Consider the following 21,337-nt stretch of genomic DNA (forward strand, 5'->3'; position numbering starts at 1 on the left):
ACATCCTTAATTTGTCATTTTATTGTTCAAAGATCCTTGCTAAAAATACAATGTGAGCCTAGAGAAAAATATTATGGTTCAATGGAAAGAGATCCTCCAAACCATTAAAAGAAACTAAGCGGTGCTAAAAAAATCTCTTTGTTGCGAGACATTTCTCTGCTTTTTTTCCTAGGGGATGCACTTAGAGGGTAAGATGTAAGTCACTGAAAGTGCATAAAACGGAAATCCTTCCAAACTATGGATGGACTCTAACATCATGTCCTTAGCAGTGAAGATCCAGAGCCCTCTGAGAATTTATAAATACTCATTCAAGCTTTAACCTATTAAACCTATACAAGTGTCACCTGCATGTGTATATTTAACTTACATCGTTTTATAATATTCAGTTTACATATGGCATAAGCAGGGGAAAGAAAAATCACCTTGTCCAAGGAGAACAGGAGGTATATTTTATACTTTGTGTCTAGGATTCTTTAACACAGACTTGCTGGATTATATTTCCATCTCTCTTAACAAAAGTATTTGAAGAAGCTGCAAGGCTCAAACAGAGCACTAAAAGAAAGTGGGGTCAATTATATAAGGGCTAGCACTAGTTTGTTGAAAGTTTTTTTCCTACCCACTCCCAAATAAAGGGACAAAGAAGTGAACATTGTGGGAATGTGTTTCTAAACCACATGATATCCTTATCAGATTGTCATGTACAAGGGAGGTTCTCACACAGGGACCTCATGCTGGTGAGCTGCCCTGTCACATGATGCAAGTTCTACGCTCCTATTCAGATTACTAAAATGAGCTGAAGAAAGCTAGATTTCCCCTCCTCCCTCCCTGCAAATAAGCAAAATGCACAGTGACCAAAGTCATATTAACTCACTGCCACTGGGAAAGCAATCCTGAGCAGCTGCAAATGATAAGTGAGTATATGAAGAAGATAATCTAGCTGTTAAAATCTATACCACAATTAATATCTGCTGAGCAGATTTTACTGCAGAGAAGCAAACAGAAAATCAGAGAAACCTGTGAGTCAGACAAAATACAAGGAAAAAACTCAGTTGATTTGTAAATTTATGGAAAGACTAATATGTTTTTATAAGGAAGTCCTACTTTGTCACCTAAGTGTCTATATTTTCATTGTTGATGTTGCAAACACTGTCATTTAATTACTTTTTCATGTAGTCTGGGGGAAGTGGAACAGTCCTGTAAACATTTTTAATATTAAATGAAGGTTTTAAATAGTATTTGATCATTCAAATATATGGCCTGTCTTAAAAAGTGCTGAGGGAGCTCCTAGATGCTCAGCATATTTGGAAATGAAGCCATGAAATGTGGATTTAGGATGCTAACTTTAGGCTACTGTTTCTGACATTCTTAACTTTTGAAACACATTTGTTCATGCAACGACAAATTAATAAAATCCCAGACCTTCAATTATTTTGAAAAAGACAGTTTAAAATCCACGGGTTTGGATGCAAGTTGTTTACAGATTACAATCAGGAGAAACAGCTAGGATTACTGTGACCAAAAAACTGCACAGAATCATTTCCACATTATAGCAGTTTGTTTCTTTTATATCTGGAATATGGTTCTCATAAAAAGGTGGCAGCAGTAAGACATTACTCCTGCTTTGCCTGCTAGAAAATCCAGTTTTGTTACCCTCTTGTCTATACTTTTTCCTGAAGCACAGAAAAAAAATGATTATTCTGTTACTTTAGAATAGTTTTGAGCATTTTGTGGCTTGTATTTTTGTGGTTCCATTTGGTTAGAAAGGGCTTGGATTTCAGCAAGAAGTGGCATGGGTCACAGTGCATGGGGACAGACTTCATGCACATGAGCAAAGGTCAAAATCAATCATAGCTTTGTATTTCCAGGCCTATTACTTTTGGCAGTTTACCCTGCCAGAAGGGGCTAAAATATTTGCTTCCCAAAAGGAGTAAACATCAATAGGGGGCAGGAATAGAATCAGCTTCTCAACCACTCGGCAATGAGAAATGAGGGTAAAGGATCCCCTCCTCGCTGCAGCCACTAAGCCATCGAAACGTTAGATGCAATATTTTCAGCAAAAAGTTGAAAGATTTCACAGCACTGTGACTTGAAAAGGACAATAGGCCTATTTAGGCAATTATATTATGCAGGCTTTGTTATTAGGCAGCCCTGCTCAGCCCCAGAAAGTCTGGATAATCAAAAGTGTCCAAGTACAGGAAGGGGAAAAGTACAACCCCACCCTCCCGCACAGCCGCTGCCAGGACCTCTGGATTTGAAGGGTAAAGTCTATTTACCGAAGTTCCTTGGCCATTTTATACATCAACTGATATCCTTCCTCGTGGGGCTGCGTGCTACAGCCTAGCAAAGCTCTGGAAAGCCCTCTGAAACCACAACTAATTCGGCCCCAGCCGCCCGCCCCTGTAAATTCACTGCTCAGAAGCTGCTGCCAGCCCCCCAGGCAGAAACCGTGAGGGGAGAGGGATGTTCCCCCCGGCTCGCACGCATACCAGGGCCGGTCCCCACGGCCAAACAGATCTGGAAACTCATCACAGCTGTGCTCTGCTTTTGAGGTCTCAATAGGACGGGGCATAGCGTGGCCGACCGCGGCAGACAGCAGTCCACCGAGCACAATGTGCCTTTCACAGCCCCGCTCCCAAATCTAAATGCTGGCTGTGTAACACAGCCGCACTTCATCGGCTGCGTAAAGGGCGGTATATAAATCAGACCTGAGCAAAACCAGTCACTTGGCGTGTTTCGGGGAGGTGGGACCGTAATCCGCCGAGCAGGGCGCCTCGCTCCCCCGGGCAAAGCCCCTCGGCTTGGCCGGGCTGCGGGGCTGGCGTGACGCACACATGGTTAACAAAAACCGCTCAGCAGTAAGTAGGGATTTAACTGGATGTGAGGATGACTAACTTCGCTGTCTGAAACACTATCTCCCTCTTTCAACTCCTTAACTTCACCGTAACCCTCTTCAAGGCATCGCCTCAGAAGCCTGGCTTTGTTCTGACAAGTTGCACCTTTGCTGCACAGACTCATTAGGCAAGCAGGGAGTCACCCAAAGATACATTGCTTTTTCCTCCAAGCTTATCCCACCCTGACTTCACCAGCGAAAGCCTCTCATCATTTTTGTCTGCAGGAGTTTTTGACAGTGGTGCGTGTCCATTAGAGTTTTCCTGTGCCAGCAGCCGAATCAGACTAACTGCATCACAGTCTACGTAGAGAATAGTTTTCCCCTTTCAGTAATTTTGGAAGAAAAAGATCCCCACACAATTTTTTATTTTTTTTTTTTTTTATGAAGTGGATCAGAAACAAACATATTTTCATCACATATTTCAGAGCATTAAGCTAGACATATAAAAATTTAAATAAAAACTCTATCCCTAAGCAAATCAGTCCTAGCCATTTAGCTGTAAAGTTTATAGAGGAACTTCAAAGAAAATAACCTGGTTCAAACAGATCTTGCCTTCTGGGCACTAGCAAACACACCTGCAGCAATTTGATACTTGGGAATGCAGATTACAAGTCCTTCACTTCAAAATGTTTGTTTTTTAATTCAGAAAGATGAAAGAAAATAAAGTAGTGAGCTTTTTTTTCCTTTTTCTTCTTCTTTTTTTTTTTTTTGTGAAACACAGATGTTTCCAGTACTTGCAGAGACAGAATCTGACCCAAACATCACCATAATCCAGAATTTTGAAGGAAAACGCATGCTTTCGGGAGTCCTATCTTCATGAACTTTCTGAAAGTTAATACCCGCTAGCTCCTCTCTAGGCAAACACTTCCTACCAAACTGAAATAAGAACTGTATACTGTATATATGCGAGCCTCGACATCCCAGAGTGTTCCGCTGCCATGTCCATACCTTTTGATTTCATCAAATTTTCTATGCTTCTAACCCTAAGGAAATGCAGTAGGCAGTAGTCATCTACTTGATATAATTAGCTGAAACACTACATACTGCCAAACAAACTTACTCTTGTTTTGGGCCTGCTCATTTGTTTTTTTGCCTGTTTAATTAATGAAGACTAATGAAGACTTTTTTTAATAGGCTTTTCCAAGGTCAGATCTCCATTCTTTGCAGCTCCTCTCTCAAGACCTGTCCTGTTCCCACTTCCGCAGTATTTAGTTAGCTCACGTTTCACCAAAAGTTACTGGTTTTCTCTCAGTATTTGTTGCCACTGAACTATGAGGGAGCAGAATATTCTAACTTACTTAAGAAACGATAAATTACTCATTCTTGCAATCTTAACTCTTTTGTCCTCTTAAGAACTATCCTTGTCTAATTTAATTATACTGACCTGATTTTTATCTTATAACAAAAGGCGCGAGAACAAATTATGATTAAAGTTGGTTCTAGTCCCATTTCTGAGTACACAATTTTCCTTGCAAACATATAATCTCACTTTAAATCAACAACAATATAAGTAGAATCACATAAAACATAAACTCATAGGAGTACAAAATCAGGGGGATTTTTTTGCGTTCTTGTAACACACCGCGCAATATACAGTGGCTAACAGTTGCGTTGCAAACCCAGGGCAGGTTTTTCCTCCCACAGGGGAGAGGAAAAAAAATACCACACAAGTTAAGGTCATGTTTGGGTTGCGTCTTATCCTCTATTTTCACTTTGCAGACCCTCATGGACTAGAAAATTCATGATGCTGCAGGAGTGCACTAGCTTAGTGAATTGTAACAGGATTAACGTACGGAAGATGTGCTGAAGTTGGAGACCTACAGCATTCTGCCCTAAACCCTGCAATGGCCAATTTTGCCAGCCTTTCAGTTGAAACCCTGATGCTGTCTGGGATTGTTACTGGCCTGCTCTGAGTTTGCACTACCCATGTACTATTCCCTCAACAACCATTTACCTTTTACTCTACAATCACGTCTCTATCAAAGCAATATTTCTAAGGCCTAAGGCAATGGCTGCAGGTGTACTGGGTTTTTTTTCCAGAGCCAAAAATTAAACAACAAATTAGACCAAAAAAACCCTATCACACTTCTAACAATTACAAAATTAGATTATTATTACATTACATCAAATCACAAAGGTCTTATTAAAAATGGAGAAATAAGAAATGCTAAAGTTAGAATAAAATATTGCTCTCTTTGTATTTATAAGCACTGGAGCAACCTTTAAACTATTAAAAGCTTTCTGGACCACAAAAATTCTAATTCTGTCATATTTTCACGAGATGCAAGACAAAAATCTTACACTTAGAGAGAATTTTAGTATTGCATAATTCGTTTGTATATTTACTCATGCATAAACTCCTTACACTTTCCTCAAAACTGAAAACAAAATTTGCTCTAAGATTTCAAACAGAAATCTTAATTTGGACTCTAACTAAATTGTTTTTCCACATTTCTATACCATTAACTTTCACAGTTCAAATTACAGCCATTGTATTATGATTCAGGTTTCAGCCGATTTTCAATGCCCATGCAGGGAAGATTAATCCTACTGCTCACAAAGTTACAAGACTGGATTTCTGAATACATTTTCCTGTATTTTTATTTGCTCTTTTAATATGAGTTTCTTTGATTAGCTAAACTTTCCTGTTATCAACACTTGTCTCTTATCACAGGCCCTAGGCAAATGACATATTTACCACTCATTCCATTCTGATAAGGGTAATCCTGTGTTTAACTTGCCCAAGAACAAACACCATATATTTTGTTTTTAAGAATCCTGCTTCTAGGTATTAACAACACACAGGAGAAAGAGCAGGACATTTTAAAGCCAGGAGTTATTTAAAGAATATTTTGCAAGTGTAAGCTTTTAACGACAGAATATATGCCTCCTACTCCAGGAAAGTTTATTTAATTCCAAGTTTCCGCAATATCACTACTGAAGTTATACTGAAGTTTAAACCATGAAAGAAGGAAAATGCTTTTTTTAGTAAAACATCTGGTTTGGATTTTTTTTTTTTGCTAACTGAAGCTCTCTCATAGCTAGTAACACTATTTTGAAGTAAAAGCTTTGTTTTTGTTTGTTTATTTTGTTTGAAGCATTTTGAAAACAGTGTGAATAAAAGAAATATCCCATGCTGAACTTCACAGTCTCCTTTTAATTGTAAAGACATCAAAACATTTGCAGTGTTGTAGGCTGCTAGTCACTGATTTTTACAATTCTGTTTTCATTACTCAACCCACACAAATGTCATATGGTGTCTGAAAACTTTTGAGCCGAGTGAAACACGCCATTTCACCAGACACTCTTAAATTTATTTTTCAATTACCTACTCCACCCCTTTGAAATGTTGAGGGGAGAACTCTTCTAATTCCTAGTTAACTTTTTAACATACCGCAAAGCAGAAACTTCCAACAGCATTATACAGTTAATGGTGTACTGAAGTGTCCGAGAGCGTGCTAAAAACATTTTGATAGATAGCCAAGTCATTTATCTAAATCACCGTCAGAGCAGTGAAGCATCCTGCAAGCTTTTAAGCATAGTATAAGGTGATGTTTTCTGGCACTTTTTGTCATTTCTCAAACTCGAAACTGGGGTGTTAAAATACTGCTATTGTTTATCATCTATATATTTCAGCAACAAATCAAGACCCTGTAACATAGCATCACATTTTCAGAAGTGTCCCACCACTAACTCTCACTCCTCTGTTAACAGTGCATCACTGTCTGAATCTCAAGGTATAGAAATAATTGATGGTTAAACTCAAAGGGTGTTCACAGTAAGTAGTTTTCTAGCAAAACAGCAACTTCTTAGAGCAACAAAGTGAAGAAGAAAGGTGGCAGCAAGGTCAGTACAAAGAAATATTGCCTTTTCTTCGGAAACTTTTAACTACTGTCTGATTTTTGGAATGGCACCTACCCACTGCAGTCCCATATCTTTACAAGAACTGTGGAGATCAACGTTTTAATTACTTGGCTGCTCTGCTAAAATGCACTTCAAGACAACATGCATCCTGATTAGCAAATGTGGTACAAAATTAGATTAAGGAGGGGGGGAAAAAAAAAGCTACCACAGAGGTGTTATGTAAATTAATCTTTCACTGGTTGGAGTTTTGCAAGTATTTGCTGTATTACATTACGATTTTATGTGTTCCTGTTTGGCTCCACAACTGTTGTTAGGATCAATATGGCACATGAGAAGGGATAAACAGAAAGAAGTCCGGTGCTTCTTTCCTTTTTCCTTTCTTGCCAAAAGGAGAAAAAAAAAAAAGCTTGCAAACCACATTTTGCACGAAAACTCACCCCACCCCTCATTACCTCTGCGCTTAATTACCAGTCTTTCTTTTTTAAATACATGCAAGTAAATAAATAAAATAAGTAACAACAACAACAACAATTATAATAATAGTAATTGCTTTAAAGTGGAAAAATAACAGTTGGGACCTACATTGAGCACTGTGCCGGTGTTGCCACTCTGTTTGTGCCAATCCACTGAAGCATGCTTTGAGAGCCTTCTCCTGGAGCATGCAGGAAGACGGACTCGCAGTGTAGAAATCCAGCATCTGAGCAGGGCTCACTGCTAGAACGTCCATACAGTCAAACATGATTCCCCCTGCACAGAATGCCTGCAAAAGTGCTTTCCTCTAGGTGTGGAGGAAAATGGCACATAAAAGTACACCCAACTCCATCAAACTCTGCCCCTTTTTTGGCACGTAGGCTGTTGGTCTTTTTCCCAGACCAGAATCATGAATTATGACAGACAACACGGCTAAAAGCCTGTAATTGATCCAAATGATCATTTACCATTTTCCAGGCTGCCCAGCCAATCCAGCAAGATGGGGGGATGCGAGCCGCATTCCAAGTTTTAGCTACCATCAATTTCCCCCCAAAATTTCTTGAGAGTCAGTCCAGCTCCTGGGGCGCTCGCCGGGTGTGTGCCGCGTCCCACGCCGTGCCAATCGCCCACCTCCCCGGGATAAAACAGCTCCGGTGGAGGCTCGGGATCCCCCTCGGCCGTGAATAGATGCTTCTGCCTCTGAACAGCTCACTTCCTACTACTTGTGTCACAGGGAATGAAAGATTGAATTGCCTAATATATGCGAGTGAACTTTCCGTGAACCCTTCCCAGGCTGCTAACCTTCAAATGACCCAAGCGGTCTGACATCACCAGCTCCCAGGATTCTCACACGCCTTCACAACTCCCAGCAGCCCTGCAAAAAAGCCAGGCAGGCGGGCGGGCAGGCAAAGGCGAGCCCCAGCCCTGCCGGAGTCGCCCCGCGGCCGCCGAGCGGGAGGGTGCGGACGGGGAGCGCAACTTACAAAAAGATCCTGAAAAATAAAGTGATTTAAAAAAAAAAAAAAAAAAAAAAAAGCCGAACACAACAACGAGGAGGAGGGGAAGGGGGCGGGAAGTAAAACAGCGGTGCTCTCAGCGGCTGCAGGGAACGGAGAATTTGAAAATTCCAGCTCAATTTGCTGAAAGTTCTTCTGTGCCCCCCTCCCAGCCTCACACAGACACACACACACACACACACACACACATTCCTTTCCTCCCCGGAGAGGCCGCGAGCGAGGCGCAGGCGCTGCCGCTATTCCACAGCCAGGGACACGGGCTTCGCCCCAGCTGCTGGGCTGGCGGGCTGGGCTCGGCAGCAGCCTCATCCTGGCGCTGTCCCGACACTCGCCGGCGGGCACCCCGCTCAATACCACCCGCAGGGACTGTGGCCGGTGCCAGCCCCACTCCCAGCGGGGAATCGCAGGGGCGCATCCCCTCTGGGGGTGGGGGGGCGGTCAGGCCCCATCTCCCCGCACCATCCGTCCCTCACACCGGCTCCGAAGTCACCCAGCGCTCCCTGACTTCCCCGATGGGGCAGATTTGGCACTGCCCGGGAGGGTCTGTCCCCACCACTGAGCCCAGGGCAGGAAGCAGCCACGCATCCCCTCTTCTCGCTCCCCCGCCCCGCCGCCGCCGGGTCCTGCCTGTCTCTGATTAGCAGCGAGGGGCTGGGGCCGCTCGTGTGGGCCCGGAGGGGCTGTATCAGCTTTCAGAGGGCTAATGAGCCCCAGCTCCCCGGGAGGGGAGAAAGGCCACGAGCTGATCCATGGGGAACAGGACCCAGCCCATGGTGCTGGGCCGGGAGACCTCCCTGGGGCAGGCGGCCCCGGCCAAGCCCTCACAGCCCCTCCGAAGGCAAGGGGCCGCTCCCACCCAGTAAGGTCCGTGCTAAACCACATTGCCGACAGCCCTCCCTCATGGCCGCTCTAGGTGTCAAAGGCTTCCCAAGTCTGTGGCCACGATGCCACAGCCAGCCCTGTGCGGGCCCACCGCTTGCACGAAGCCAGCAGCAGAGAGCTCGGTGATTTTTAGGTAGGTAACTACCTTCTCAAACATCTTGCTCACCGAGAAAGACTCCATGGAGGCTTCCACCGGTTCTTATTCCTATGGGCAATTTAAAAATTAAAAACAACAGCCTGGGAACACTCCCTCCGCCCCAGTGGGAAGGACATGAGCTCAATAACCACATGCATGCTTTAATTTTAAATGAATAAGCCAAGCCACCTCAGCCCCAGCAGTGAGCATCAACCAGGAGCAAGGCACACGGGAGCCTCGCTTCCCCACTCCAAAGCAAGCTCAGGTGCAGAAATTAGAAAATGGAACACTTGATTATTGCCCATTTGTTGCAAAGCCCAAGACAGGAGCTGGGCAGAGAGGGGCACATGGAGCAGGCATGGCACACCACTGGTGACCGTAAAGAAATGCTGCAGAGAGACTCACCCTGGGACCTGCGCAGCCACTTTAATGGATGTGGTGTCCCCTCTCCACAAAAAGTCCTTTGATGAACCGAAAGCTCTCTGACAATGCCTGCAGATTGTATTAACAAAACTTTTCACACAGATTCAAGAATTTAGAAAAAAAAGAAAAAAATCAAACCACAAAACAAATCCCCCACACAGCACACGCACTTGTTCTCTGAAACTGATATACCCACATTGAAAACCAGCGGCCAGCAAAAAGACCTGCTGCAATCTGGAAGTGAATCCTTTTGAAGAGATTAAAACAAAAGCTTTTCTTAGCCTCCTTTCCCCCTCAAAGGGAGAGCTGTAGTTGTCCCTGCAGCAGGCATCCTCTCTTTCCCTCTTCCCTTCAGGCAGAAGAGTTACAAATGCTGGAGTTTAACAGCGTCTTTTTAAAGAACTTTTAAAGACTTTCTCAGCCCTTTGGGGTGTCCTCCCTCAGCCCGAACTCCTGCAGTTGAAGAAGCCCCTGACACTCTCTAATCTAAAATTTATGCACAGCATACACTTACTGAAAAAGCCATCCTTCAGGGAGGGTTTGTTTAAACTATTTCAGCACAGCAAAACAGTGTTTGTTGCATTAAAATAGCCAAGTGGAAAAGTGGCTAAACTTTTTTTTCTTTTTTTTCTTTTTTTTTTTTTTTTTTTTAAATCTTGGCTGGCTACATTGCTACAGTTTTGTTTGGAATAGCAAAACTAAATTAACAGACAGTTATTTTCTAACCAGACGACACAGGATGCACGAGAAACTTGGAATACGTAATGTATCACCACAAAAATAACTGGAAAGGATGACACAAAACACAGTATGTTTTTTTCAGTCTCCAATTTAGGGAGAAAACAGCTTTTTGTGGGGACCAGGGTTCTTGGAACAGTTTAAGCTTATGCCAAGAAAAACATGTTGCCTATGTGAGTTAAAAGTAAACAGAATCAGACAAACAGAAATACAGTTATGCTTATCCCATTAGCAGTCTTATAGTACCATATTCAAAAATAACACTTGTTGGTTGTACCTCAAAATATACAGTGGCAACTTTTGAAAGTAAATGTCGGGAAGTGATGCTTAAGGGTGTATGAATTGGAAAAGGACTGCTCTTTCTCACTGTATGAAAATGAGCCAGGTAGCTCATCATGCTTTGTTACAAATAATAGTTGCACAAATGCTTATATTTATTATTAAATGCACATGAAATTTAAAAATTCCTCAAACAGCCCAATGGCTTGCTCACACACTTTTTCTACAATACAGTAACCTATGCATCTCTTATTTCACTTTGAAATAGCACAATAATTGTTTTTCTTCAACAGAGTATCAGGAAAAGCTACATTCATAAAATAGGGAGTATTTTCTAACTTAGACAGGACTAATAATAATTATTGTGCTAACGAATAGTCCTCTAGTTCAAATGTAATGAAACCTTAAGCATTGCCACATATTTTAAATGCCTGCCCAGCGCCCATAGAGGTGCGAGGAGGCAACAACTCTCCAATAACTTTGACTTTGTCCATGCAAAGAAATTGTGGTTTCACTTCAGTGCTTTGATCTGTTTTCTCTCAGACTGTGATAGCAGAAACTTTACAATAAACATATTCTTAGCTATAAGTGAAATAAAAGCACAAGTTCAAGTCAGAAATCTATTTCCTCTGGTGTTACTGTATATTTGTCAGTGTGACATAGCACATTTGAAACCCATAATCATAAAACAAAAATTTACAGCCAAGGTTTAGGGTCTACATCTGTTTCTCTGGTTTTTGTACTGCAATTACCCACTGGACAATTCAGAAAGCAGCACTATGAATCATGTACTGCACACATGGTTGTGCTGGTCACTTTTTTGTTAGTACAAGAGGCTGAGGATGCCATAATGTGCTTCACTGAGAGAAAGAGAGAGAGCATTAACTAGAATTAGGATGAGTGCACCAGGCTCTCTAATAAAAATGACTTTACTAGAAGCAACAGAGCACTTCTGGAACATTACAGGCATATTTATAGGATGGAAAAATTAAGAAGTGCATGCAGAAATTCTCCCCAACTAAGTACCTCAGGGGAAGCAGACTTTTTTTTCCTTTTGCATGCATTTTACTATTAATCAAATGTAGCACTCTCTTGAAACAGTTTTGACAGCAGAGTAAATGGTTACTAGTGAATGATGTGTGTGTTTAAGCAGTGAAAGCAGAGACAAAGTGATGTTTTCTTCTACTCCCTAGGCAAGAGCTGACACTAAGCTTGCTGCCTCAGCTTTGATACTCACAGATTCCTTTGTGTCAGTTGCTGGGAGAATCACTGGCAGTTCACTAACCCTGCCTCACACACAGGGGCTTTGATTTTTACCTCTTCATTGACGATAGATGTTAATATGAAACAGTACTTGCCTGCCTCGGCAGTTTTTTTTTTCCCTTCCCCCCAACTGGTGATACAAATCTGAAAACCTGAATTCCCCCTTCACTACATGTAGTTTTTAGTGTTGAAGGATGTTTTCTTCATGTCTCAAGCACATGAATGATGTCTAAAGATTATGGGGAAGAAAATCACTAGGTCACGAGAGAATGGCTGAATATTTAAAACTCTAAGGTTTTACTCTAGGAAATGAGTATCAATTGTGAGCAAGAATTGCCCTGAAGAAAGTAAAACAGTAAAATTACTGGCATGAAATGACACAAATGACATGTTAAAAAAACATGAAATACAGTGAAATTAAGTAAAAAAGGGGTTTCTTCACTCTACTATACACTACTATGCTCAGCTTGCAATGACCGGAACAGGAATTTGCACTAACAGGAAGAATTATCTCAGGCCTGAAATATAACAGCAACTGGCAAAAGACAATTCAGTGCAGAGGAGTATTTTATTTTAGATGGGAAATGCAGAGTTAGTCATCTCCAGACCCAGAACTCAGGCATGAAACCAGTCAGCGAATCACTTACTGATAAAGGCTTTTTGTCTGTTTGAATGAGTGGATATGTATTTGTAAAGATGCCTTTAAAGCTGATTGCTTAACTTAAAGGCTATAATAATAATTCATCTCCACAAACGTGAGCCTACAACCATGTTTCTTAGTATCCATACAATCCTTTGGCCTGGAGCCAGGGGAAGAGGACTGCCCTACATGATAAAACTGGAAGTGTATCTGGCTCAGCAATCCATTTCTAAGAGTGACTGCTACTAGATCTTTCTAAGGAAAATACAGGGATCCCTAGTGATTGGCAAAGTATAACTCACCCATAGGTCTTCTAATAGCCTATTCTCTAACAGCAAATCACTTGAGCATTAAAGCATGAGATCTAATATCCCTTCCAAATTTATTTTTTTTTTGGTAATAGCCCTGCTATTCTAGATAGTTATATATAGCCAATGTCTTTTTGATTGTGATAAACTTGTAGCTCTGCAACACAGAAGTAGATAGTAAGTTATTAGGCTTTGATATAAAGAAAGATTACTTTTAAAAAACAGACAAACAAACAAATGAACACTGTAAAAGTCATCCACATTGCAAATAAAGGAGAGAGACCAAACTGCACCTTTTTGAGGCCCCAAAGGCTGATTGCTGCAGGCTCCTGAAAGGTTGGCAAAGGGGCAATGACATCATACACATGAAGAGGGGACAATATGCATTTTTGAAGGATATAAAAAGAAAAGAACATTATTAGATTAACCACTGGCTACATACTGAATCTACACTTGCTGTTTATGAGGATCCTGTAGTGCAAACACCACTGCTAAATGGTTGCCAGAAAAAAATCAGAAGTGAGGGAAAAAAGGTTTGTTTTCTTTTTAAATGACTAGAAACTGCTGTTTCAAGGTTTAGCCAAGAAAGAGATTTTTACTGCTAGCCTATAAATCCCTCAAAACATAGAATTATAATGGAAATGCTGAGGTAACTGGAGTGCCATGCATGGCACTGACACATTGCATTATATAATCCAGGGAGAATGAAGGTTGGGAGATCTATAAAACCTAAGTAGAATCAAGATGTATAAAAGAGCAGAAGAGCAAGTAGAAATATTGAATATTAAACTGCAGAGAATACTACTACTAACAATAAAGTTTCCTATATGCTGAATATGCTTATGGTTGGCTAAAGGCGAAGGAACACAGAGCTCCATTAAAACTAAAACAGAGATTCAAAAAGGTTGTTCAAGTAACTACTTTGTTTCTGCCTTTTTTAAGGAGGTAGAAAAAAGTTTCTGAAAAAAAGGATCGTATTTCCTGACGTTCTGATATCCTTAAAGGTGTCTCAGAATAATAAATAAATAATCCAAGAACCTTCAGACTAAATGTGAGTTCCAAACATAGACATCTTACCACCCTAGCTATAACCAATATCAGAATATAAACTGGGACAGATGTACTTCTTCTACAGGTTCACTAATTGCAGCTTAAACTCTTGAGGAAAAGTTAGCCCTGATGGTTATCTTCCAGAAAAAGACCAAAGTTATCAAGCAGTGACTGGAACTCAAGCTCAATACATACATATAACCTAACAAAAACTAAACTGTACCCAAACCCTATTTCATCTAAGTCAGGTACAAGCAGCATTTAAAGCTTGTGCATCTGCACGCATTTAAAGCTTGTGCATCTGCACTGCTGACAAGGACAACCCATATAGAGGGATGGCAGAGGCCTGAGATGGCTGAAACACACTTGAGCTCTGGTCACATAAAGCCCAACGCAGATTGGACTGGATGTAAATTGCAATACATGAATGTAAATTTACATGCAATACATGAATGTAAATTGCAATAGATCCGTGCTCGGCAGCTTGACATGCATATTCCTGACAATCCAGTTCCCACTTACCTAGTTCCCAAATCTACATCAAACACTGAAAGAACAGCCCAGTATCCTATCTCTGGGTATCTTAGAAAGAAGAATGAAGGGGTGACTGGAAAATGTGTTGGCATAGCTACCTGGCTAGCAGGGGTAATGACAGCAATGACAATGTGGTGACATTGCCTGAAAGCTGCTGGTAATGACGGTCATCATGGCAACACCTCCACTCTGCCTGTTGCCCTAACACACTGTACTTTCACACCTTTGTTTCTGTCATGCAGATGTGCTTTCTGTTTGGGAACAGCCTGTGTAAATTTTTGCTGTAAATGAGGTAGAATTACCCAGAAACTGAGGTATATATTTAGGAAATCAATGCCTGGTTTCTTTTGTAGAACATGTGCCATCAATAATGTGTGAATTAACTAAGGGCATATCTCCTCTGAGGGACACAGTTATCACTGTAACTTTATTGATGTAACCTGAAAAGTAAACTTTACTAAGGGGGTCAGTTTTACAAGCATACAGGTTATCATAGTGTAACTACTGTTGAGCAGGTAAGGGATTCTGTATATTCCTTTCATACTACAGTAACTGGGCTGTGACAGGTTACACTCTTTCAAAAAGGAACAACTGCTTTCTCACCTACATTATTATACCAATGTGACATTCAAACATAGATGAGATGTCAGGAAGAGTCAGGCTGGGCTGGACCTCACTTGCACTCAGAACAGGCAATGGCACCATCAGTGGTCTCTAAGCATGTGGTGGTCCCTCAGCATATCAGGCTTGACAGATCTATAAAATTATCAAACTGGTTTTGCATAAACTAGACCAAAAACTCTTCATTTGGTTTATTTTTGGTCTCTTGACCTTTATTCTGATGGAACAGTTCTGCACAGACCTTGTCAACACAAAGAAAAAAATCCCCATTTCTTTCAATCCAGTCGATTTTGAGCAAGCATCCTCAAGAACAGGCTTCTCATTAATGGGACACTGATCTTCCATGTATTGTTATCAGACTATTAGAAAAACAGACTTACTTGGCTTCATATGGAGACATGGGAAGAAGAATGTGTGTTCTGTCTTTTGCCAAATGGCTTTGAGATCTCACCCTTACTGCATCCATCCATTCTATCTTTGGCATGAAATATGCCAAAGGGTACTACAAAAGGCAGGGTTGTGGCCAATCTCTTCCAAGGAATTATCAAGATTGTTGGATGGGTAAAGTAAGCCTGAATCTATAGAAGCTTTAGTTACAAGAAAGGCATATGCACTTTCCCAATCCTGAGAAATGTGTTGAAGTTCTCCTTAAAAAGTACAGCAAATTCTTATCCCCAGTCAGATCTTAAATGACAAGTTGGTGCAAATATACTAATTAAAACCTTAAAAAAGTTAAAGGTCCACCCATTGTATTCTTAAATTTGTCTAAAACTTGTTAGGGTTTTTTTTAGTTTTGGTTTTTTTTTTTAAACACACTAAGAGCAGAAGGGCACACCACTGATACTAAAGCCTATTCTGCTAGCTGAACAATGCAGGAACATTATGTCACTCAGAGGTAGAACTTCACAAGCATGCAAGAAAGACCAAGAGCTTTGCCAACACAAATATCAGACAGAACCTCACTGGAAAAAATGAGGCACAAAGATTTAAGTGAACTGTAAAACTTACTGAGACTTGAACGACATGTTGACAGATACCACTCCACTCTCTTGCTTCCTATCAGAACGCAACAGCCAAAGCAGAGATTCCTAAGCAGTGTTTTTACAGGCTAGGCTTAGTCTCTCTCTCATCTTATCAGTAGCCTTCAAAGGGACTGTGGGTGGATCTCCTCCAGGGAAAAAAAAACAATCAACAAAAAGCCCCTCAGAAGTGCCACCTCTTCCATACCAATATATTGGGACAACCACAGAGGCTTTGCTTGAGCTGAGAAAACACACCTGGCTCTTCTAAAGGAGAAATTAAAGAATTTGTGCTTCAGCCCTCAAGCCTTGAGTGGCCTTAGAGAAGAGGAATAGCTAAGGAGAGAGTCTAATCAGGATGCAGGGAAAATCAATACTTGGTTCTTGAAATGCCTTAGGCAGGAAGGAACAGTTTAAGGTTGAGACATTTTTCTGCTCTTTCTGTGCAAGAAAATGTGCTGAAGACTGAGTGCACAGGTGAGAACACAAAGGTAGGAGAAGGCTTTCAGGTAAAAGCGATCCAAAACATGTTATACCCTAAAGTTCTTTGGGAAATCTTATCTTTTAAAAGTTTCCTAGTTTTGCTGCATCAGAGGTCTTTCTATACACAATTCAAAGTTGTCCAAAGTAACATTTTCAGGGATAAAAAGCACACCATTGTACTGTTATTTTCTGACTTTGGTGTGGAATACAATTATTTAAGACTCAGTGGGAGAGTATGAAAGGAGCAGGAGTGTAATTCCAGTTCAGGAAAAACTCCAATAACTGACAACAAGTAAGAAACACAAGATAGATGCATTGTATTGTAGGGGTGAGTCCCATTGGCTGGAAACTCTGACTCTCTCAGCAGGACTCAGTTACATAGCAGCTCCTGAGGGCAAATTAACCCTTTCCCAGTTAACATATCTGGAATGATTTAAGAGACCTTTTCCTTCTCCTGCTACAGAATAATTTCATAGGTTTGCAAAAATGATTTGGAAAAAAAATGAGTTGAATGCTACCAGGGTAAAAGCAAAGCTATTCGACTCACCACAGGATACTGATGGTACAAGGAACAGAGAATGCAGGGAGTTCATGTTGGTCTAAATGATATTTTATATCACCAGTTATTGTGACATGTAAACCACAAAATGTATTTCTCATCAAATAGTTCGTACTTAGTCTGTGGGGACCCTATCCAGACTGCACATATCAAGTACCAATGGTCTTTCTTACCCAAATTCTGCCCACTTATTGACTTCTGTCTAGATAATTATTGAAGAATTAAAGAGTCCTCACCTGGCATGGACAGTACTTAATTAATCTAATATAGAATTTTTCACCATCAGAGAATGCGTTGCTTCCATTCAGAATTGTACAGATTGATTATTGTAAACTCTGAAATAACTCTTGCAAATTTTATAATACTGGTTGGTTTTCTTCTAATAGTCCTTTCTAATTACTGACATCAAGTAATTTGATGAATTTGGGAATCTCTATTTATTTCATCATAGCAATTTCCCTATTTTGTTTTTAGAACTGCATTACACTTTGGTGTAAACATATCAAATGTAAGCACAAATACTCTATACTTTTAGCATATTTTAAGAACTATTCATGTTCTTCTGGTAATCAGAGATAACGAAGTTCGAGTCTTAAAAAAAATATAAATCTAAGACAAAGACTCCTAAAGCTGTCTATTTTTAAAATGTTAGAATTCAGGTACATTAGTTTTTTCCCTTGTAAGACAGCTAGACTGCCTCTGGGGACCAGGAAGGGCACATGTCCTCATTCAGGGCATCCCTGGTGTGGTCACACGTCACTGCTTTGAGCCACAGCTGCACACTGCTAGGAAAAAGGAGTTACTACATTTCCAGAGGAGAAAATAAGAGATCAGGCTGATGTGACTTTTGACTGTCTTCTGGTCACAGTAAGTGAACTCTGTCTACTTCCTTTTTTCTTTCTGTTTACAGGCAGAATTGGACTCATGGTAGAAAAGACATTAAGCAATATTTGGAAAGGCAGGCACCAGTGACACTGCCCCAGTTCAGTCAAGCAGGGTAAGACTACACCTTTCCCTTACTCTGCAAGACCCAAGGACACTCTTATCTGAAGGTTAGAGGAGAAAAGCCTTGAACCAGGTCATCTTCTGCTCTTCTCCCCCCACCCACCATTCTCCCACAGCAGGTCCTGTAACACACACCTCCCAACAGCATCTCTTCCTGAAGTAAAGTCACTCCTTAGCAGCAGCTCCTCAGTTCCCATTCAGACCAGTCAGAAGAAACCACAGTCCTGTTAAAGTTTCATTTTTCCTTAGTTGCTTTAAAAAATAGGTAACCTTTGCATGTTACTGAAAGGACTATCTACATGGTTAAGATATGCTTTGCTTTTCTAAACATTTCACATGTTCACCTGCATTTTCTTTCTATGATTTTCATACATCACTTGCAAAACCAGATGGGATAGAAAGATATAACTTAAAATTCTATTTATTATTTAATTTGGCTTCTTGTATTATATCTTGAAAATTCATCTTGAATTACTTAGCTGCTGACTTTCATAAAACTAGGTGTACCAATATGGGGGCTGGGAAGATTAGTACAAACTGAGCTACTTCAGAAATGTTATGTGATCTGAAAATTAATTAGGAAGAATAAATTTAATTTATTTTATGGATTTTTTTTAAAAGTTCATATTTTGCTATCATTATCCACCTAGAACTATCAGTGACACCACTAGAAATGTAGTCTCTAAAAGGGTAAAACCTGAAGGACCAAGTTCAACATGCTTATGTTCTGTTGAAAGTGCCTATTCATATAAACGCCAACACAGACCTATCAGATATTTGTGTTCTTCATTAAACTAATGCCTCCCTGTACCATAAACAGGAGGTGCAAAATATAGGTGTATTCCCATGCCCTCCTACTAAGGTAGGTGATATCAAAATAAATTTGCAACCATATCATTATATCAATCTCCAGTATTACTGCATCAGTACTATAACCATAATTAACTAGCTGCAGGTCAAATTTCTAATAAATCTTTAGAAATTAAATGTATAATTTGTCAAAACCACATGTCTTCATAAATTGATTATTCAGAATTTAGAAGCTTTTTAATTAGGAAGAAATTTATGCAATACCATGTGTAATAATTACGAATCAGCTCTTCTGTGATATTTTTGTACATCAGCAAAAATTAAAACATTGGAAAACATTACCAGGTCATTGCAATATTTCAATGTCAAAAGAAACACATAGTTTAAACGCAGAGGTTAAAGATATTTTCCCGTATCTTTTACATCTTATATAGCTTTATGATCTCAGAACAGGAATCATTAACCAAATACAAAATCAATGAGAAAAAGATCTAATCTGACCGTTTTCAAGCACAGAGTCACTAAAAATGATTTATGCCACTGTAACACTTCTTTTCCATGGTTCTATAGTTTTAATAAACCACACATATTCTAAGTCAAACTTCCATTTAATGCTACACTAAATATTTTGCCTCTCATCCCTTCCAGCTAAAATTCTGAAAGAGTTTAAAACTTTAAAAACATCACCTTTGTAACAAGCGTCAAGATGAGGGGTACGACCCTGGCTGCCAAATAGAAAACTAGAGAAAAAGAAAGTTAAGGGATATTCATTCATGGCACACAAGAAGCAAAAATTGTACCCCAGGTCCCCTGCTCTCCCCTCCCGTGCTTTCACCACAGGCCTATTCAAACTCTGCACCCCCACAAGGGCTCTGGGTACTTCTATCAACATTTCATAGGAGAAGATTTTTTTTGACAGAGAACACAAAAGCTGCTTTGTGTGAAGTCTGGACACTTTTTTTCTACCTAATAAAAACATGAATAGAAGTGGGACCTCAGCAAGCATATGGCAGAAAGTCTGGACTAACTGAAGAAAAGGGGCCTAGATGAGTTTGCTCTCTGTCATTCCCCACCGTGTTTACTGGTGAATGTATATGGTGTAAATAAGGAGTACGCAGAGCAGCCCATAATGGAACATTGTTTATGTGCACATCCTGGCAAATGCATATACAGCGTGGAGACTATTTCTAAGCAGAACATAAACACAAAAGGGGAGTGATGACAAACAAGTATTCCAAGGCAAGAAAAATGTTATTCCATATACAAACCAAACAAACTAAAGTGGTTTCTCCCCTGCTAGGATCCAACTGGCAGATCTCAGCTGCACACACTATGTAGCTGTTAAAGAAATGAGAGACATTCCAGGCTTACTGGTTGGCTTTCTTTTTCTTAAGAGACCTTGTTATGCTCCCAATATTAAAAAGCAAAACACAGTTAATATTTTATTTTACTCTCTTGCAAAAACACAACAAAACAAAACAGCTCTTTCTTTCAGCCTCAATAAGAGCTGGAGAGATAGAGCTGATGCCAAGAAAACACCGTAAGGAATTAAGTCACAGCTGTTCTATTTCGAGTTCCCACTAAAAGACAGAGATGGTTCTTTCTTCTTCAGGTCTCTCTGACAAACCTATTACATGGCTTCAGCAAGTGACACCAGTGTGACAATAACTTAGAGGTTTCATGCTCCTGGCAGTATTTTTTTTCTTTTAATCATTACTCATATAAAGGAAGAGGGTTTAGAAAACCCAAGTCCCTGCAAATTCAAGATAGCAAACCAGGGGGATGAACCTTTTTTGGTGCACTTACTTCTGGAGAACAGAGTATCATGCTTTGACAGCTGCTATGTAAATAAATGGGTGTAATTTTATTCCTTTAAAACTAACTTCAAACACCCAACTAAAGGAGGAAGAAAGGATGACAAGCAGAAAACCAGACAGTAGAGTGGCAAAAAGAACTACAAAAAGTCAACTGATAAAGCAGAGCTTTTTAAATAATTAATAGGCCTTTTTAGGATATTAGACATTAGAAGCTAGCAGGAGATCATAGGAGGTCCAGAACAAAAATACTTTGTGATGTCCTACACAGAAATGCAGAGCCAGCTTGTGATTTTACCCGATTTTAAGATACTCAGAGTGTGTCTCACTTTCTCCAAAGTTCTGGTTATAGACCCGATAAAATTGAAATACAAGTGCAGAACTGGGGTCTGCACCTATAAGTAAGATTTCTGCCAGTCTGTCAAAACCTGGATGCAAATGTCCTGTGCTTTGCCTTTATGAACTCTTGGAACTCAGGTGCATCATTCACTGGGAAGTGATAGAGCCCAAGCTGGGAATACTGGCAGCACTT

The 21,337-nt window shown here is 40.4% G+C and overlaps 1 protein-coding gene across 5 annotated transcripts in view; it reads right to left on the reverse strand.

Annotated features, from left to right (window-relative positions):
- Window positions 1–21,337, reverse strand: part of RARB (retinoic acid receptor beta) — a 320,215-nt gene that overhangs the window by 83,769 nt on the left and 215,109 nt on the right. Inside the window, exon 1 of one of the 5 annotated variants that reach the window (XM_023919251.2) lies at window positions 7,337–9,223. The exons of 3 other annotated variants lie outside the window; for them this stretch is intronic. In XM_023919251.2, coding sequence (XP_023775019.1) covers window positions 7,337–7,493 — 157 coding nt within the window. In that variant the 5' untranslated portion in view covers window positions 7,494–9,223. Of the gene's footprint in view, window positions 1–7,336; window positions 9,224–9,664; window positions 9,752–21,337 lie in introns of those variants that run through there. One more of the 5 variants, XM_086851367.1, reaches the window with a different exon arrangement.

The sequence above is a fragment of the Cyanistes caeruleus genome, chromosome 1, assembly GCF_971803275.1.
Source record: "Cyanistes caeruleus chromosome 1, bCyaCae1.hap1.1, whole genome shotgun sequence".
Lineage (NCBI taxonomy): Eukaryota > Metazoa > Chordata > Aves > Passeriformes > Paridae > Cyanistes > Cyanistes caeruleus.